At 41.0% G+C, this 4,232-nt stretch overlaps 1 protein-coding gene and 1 long non-coding RNA gene across 3 annotated transcripts in view; both read right to left on the reverse strand.

Annotated features, from left to right (window-relative positions):
- Positions 1-4,232, reverse strand: part of LOC139025727 (uncharacterized) — a 45,228-nt gene that overhangs the window by 5,567 nt on the left and 35,429 nt on the right. The window lies entirely within an intron of this gene.
- LOC112075445 (endonuclease domain-containing 1 protein-like) overlaps positions 1-4,232 on the reverse strand; it is a 14,550-nt gene that overhangs the window by 5,469 nt on the left and 4,849 nt on the right. The window contains exon 4 of one of the 2 annotated variants that reach the window (XM_024142448.2): positions 1,003-1,271. In XM_024142448.2, the coding sequence (XP_023998216.1) occupies positions 1,003-1,271 (269 nt within the window). Of the gene's footprint in view, positions 1-1,002; positions 1,892-4,232 lie in introns of those variants that run through there. The other variant, XM_024142446.2, reaches the window with a different exon arrangement.

Below are 4,232 nucleotides of genomic sequence, written 5' to 3' on the forward strand. Positions count from 1 at the left end.
GTCAATCAGGTGACAGAACACTGACTATCCAGTAGCAGGTCAATCAGGTGACAGAACATTGACTACCCAGTAGCAGCTCAATCAGGTGTCAGAACATTGACTATCCAGTAGCAGGTCAATCAGGTGACAGAACATTGACTACCCAGTAGCAGCTCAATCAGGTGACAGAACATTGACTACCCAGTAGCAGCTCAATCAGGTGACAGAACATTGACTACCCAGTAGCAGCTAACTTTGTTGAAGCTAACCATCCCATCTCCTCCCTCAAATACACAGGCATTGAGCATGTTGCTCTACCAAGGAGAGGAGGTCACATCGAGATCCTACAACTACAAAGGGAGACAGGATATTCTGTCTAAAGACATTGACCCCTAGTGGTCTGAATATTGACTTTGATCTCAGGCCCTTCTTATGTACAAATAATTCTTTATTTTATGAACAAGTCTTATGAATGTATATATTCTTTCTACAGCATATTAGCCTACACCTAATATGTTCCCCCTGTTGATGATGCTCATTATACATTAAGGTTGAACCAAAAGATTACATGTAACAAATATGAAATGAAAAACGAAACAATTAAATATGTGAAATTGATTGAAACAATAATGTATGTTGATGTTAATATGATGTACAATATTCAGTGATGCTTCCATATGATAACAATAGCGTAATATATTCAATATGCCATAAACTATTGTTTAACAGTTTCACTAATTCATTCTAATTAAGATAATCATTATGACACACCCCTCAATACTGTCATTGGTTGCACTAATTACACTGTTTGTCTACATAACCTGGTTCAAGTATTCATGACATCACCCTGAAGAAGACACAGTGATGCCTAAAACGTTGGTAAATACCAAATAAATTACTGGGAATTTATATATGGAGTGGGACTTTATTTGGTAGTTTATAGTTCTATATTCTGTAAAATAACTGTCTGTGATATATAGCAGTAAACAAATAAAATGTTATGTGACAAAACATTAGTCCTACCTCAGGCTCGATCATCCATGGTTGATTTGGTCTGCCTTCCGTTGAATTACCAGTGAAGGTGTAGGCTGAGAACACAGGGATCCTGTTGAACGTGTCGTAGAGAGTTGCAAACCTGTAGATTTTCTTGTACTTCTGGCAGATCGGCTTGTAGCGGCCCTCGTTCTGGCCCTGGTTCTGGACTATCCCATCAACCAAAATACCCGGGAGATTTGGAGTTGACCCATTCAGGAAGAACTTCTCACAGTCTGTAACATCACTGAACTTCTTCACTACATGAGAGAGAGCAGGAGGAAGGAGAGAGAGAAGGAGGAGAGTAGAGAGATGATTCAATATCCCCATCATCACCTGAAGACTGTACACCACAGAGACAAAGATGAAGTTACAGAGACCAGTTGGTATACTGGAGACTGTTGAGCTGAGTCAGGACAGACTGCTTTAAATAGTTATTTCAGAGACCAGTTGGTAGACTGGAGACTGTTGAGCTGAGTCAGGACAGACTGCTTTAAATAGGTTTTCAGAGACTCCTCCTTCAGATGTCAAGACAGAAAGGGTTGATTTGCATAAACTCCTCTGTATGTTTCCATGGAAACTGCTGTAAAAAAATAACATGTGACTCACCTCCTGTAGTTTCTAACACGTATGGACCCAGAACTTAATCACACAAGATTATAGTTCTGGGTTAACGAGATTAGACTGCTCTAAATAGTGACTGCATCCACACTTTGGTTCTGGTAGAAAAACGTTTTAGGATAAAAACATGACTTTACTCAGCATAGAGTCTGTCAGAAGTTACACATCACACTATTACAACAGTGGGACTGTTCTGGAATTACGGTTGCTGAGTTCACATTCATTAATATCCCACAAGGCTTAGCGTCTCTGAATCAGCAAATAAAGAAGTAACACTTGCATTTCCCTTGACAGCACAAGTCAACTTATTTAGTATGAGGTCTCAAAGGCCTCACATACATTACAGATATGATTACAACTGAATGAAACGGAGGAAGATGTGTCCAACTGAATGAAACGGAGGAAGATGTGTCCAACTGAATGAAACGGAGGAAGATGTGTACAACTGAATGAAACTGGAGGAAGATGTGAACAACAGAACGAAACAGAGGAAGATGTGAACACAGAACAAACAGAGGAGATGTGTCCAACTGAACGAAACAGAGGAAGATGTGTCCAACTGAACGAAACGGAGGAAGATGTGTCCAACTGAACGAAACGGAGGAAGATGTGTCCAACTGAACGAAACGGAGGAAGATGTGTCCAACTGAACTGAAACGGAGGAAGATGTGTCCAACTGAATGAAACGGAGAAGATGTTGACAAACTGAATGAAACGGAGGAAGATGTGTCCAACTGAATGAAACGGAGGAAGATGTGTACAACTGAATGAAACGGAGGAAGATGTGTCCAACTGAATGAAACGGAGGAAGATGTTGACAACTGAATGAAACGGAGGAAGATGTTGACAACTGAATGAAACGGAGGAAGATGTGAACAACTGAATGAAACGGAGGAAGATGTTTACAACTTGGTGTATGCTATAGTCTGACCACTGCTGAGTTTATTTCCAGTAACTGAAGTAGTTCACAGTAAGAGTTGACACAAGGCTGTGTATGTAGTGTTAGAAAATGTGGTTCCTAACAACACTGTGGTCAGAGCAGCACTGGACTGATTAACACCTCAGACTCAGCAGCTGTAGATTCTTCAGTTGAGGCCTTTTCTCAGTAAGAGTAGAGGAGACTGGGGAACAAACCAACACTTTTCGGCTTTTGCTGATTATGAAATATTATTTGAGTTATTTTAATATGTTTATACAAACATACATACAGTTGAAGACGGAAGTTTACATACACCTTAGCCACATACATTTAAACTCAGTTTTTCACAATTCCTGACATTTAATCCTAGTAAACATTCCCTGTTTTAGGTCAGTTAGGATCACCACTTTATTTTAAAAATGTGAAATGTCAGAATAATAGTAGAGAGAATTATTTATTTCAGCTTTTATTTCTATCATCACATTCCCAGTGGGTCAGAAATTTACATACACATATTGTTTAACTTGGGTCAAACGTTTCAGGTAGCCTTCCACAAGCTTCCCACAATAAGTTGGGTGAATTTTGGCCCATTCCTCCTGACAGAGCTGGTGTAACTGAGTCAGGTTTGTAAGATCCTTGATCACACACTCTTTTTCAGTTCTGCCCACAAACTTTCTATAGGATTGAGGTCAGGGCTTTGTGATGGCCACTCCAATACCTTGACTTTGTTGTCCTTAAGCCATTTTGCCACCTTTTGAAGTATGCTTAGGGTCATTGTCCATTTGGAAGACCCATTTGCAAACAAGCTTTAACCTCATGACTGATGTTCTAAGATGTTGCTTCAATATATCTACATAATTTTCCTACCTCATGATGCCATCTATTTTGTGAAGTGCACCAGTCCCTCCTGCAGAAAAGCACCCCCACTACATGATGCCACCACCCCCATGCTTCACGGTTGGGATGGTGTTCTTCGGCTTGCAAACCTCCCCCTTTTTCCTACAAACATAACGATGGTCATTATGGACAAATAGTTATATTTTTGTTTCATCAGACCAGAGGACATTTCTCCAAAAAGTACGATCTTTGTCCCCATGTGCAGTTGCAAACCGTAGTCTGGCTTTTTTTTATGGCGGTTTTGGAGCAGTGGCTTGTCCTGCTGCTGGGTTGTTGCTCCTACGGCTCCTCCACGTCTCCTGATGTACTGGCCTGTCTCCTGGTAGCGCCTCCATGCTCTGGACACTACGCTGACAGACCCAGCAAACCTTCTTGCCACAGCTGCAATGATGTGCCATCCTGGATGAGCTGCACTACCTGAGCCACTTGTGTGGGTTGTAGACTCCGTCTCATGCTACCACTAGAGTGAAAGCACCGCCAGCATTCAAAAGTGACCAAAACATCAGCCAGGAAGCATAGGAACTGAGAAGTGGTCTGTGGTCACACCTGCAGAACCACTACTTTTTGGGGGTGTCTTGCTAATTGCCTATATTTCCAACTTTTGTCTATTCCATTTGCACAACAGCATGTGAAATTTATTGTCAATCAGTGTTGCTTCCTAAGTGGACAGTTTGATTTCACAGAAGTGTGATTGACTTGGAGTTAACATTGTGTTGTTTAAGTGTTCCCTTAATTTTTTTGAGCAGTGTATTATAATGAAGGTAGGGTAGACTGGGGAACCAAG

The sequence above is a fragment of the Salvelinus sp. IW2-2015 genome, unplaced genomic scaffold (assembly GCF_002910315.2).
Source record: "Salvelinus sp. IW2-2015 unplaced genomic scaffold, ASM291031v2 Un_scaffold3163, whole genome shotgun sequence".
NCBI classification, from domain to species: Eukaryota; Metazoa; Chordata; class Actinopteri; order Salmoniformes; family Salmonidae; genus Salvelinus; species Salvelinus sp. IW2-2015.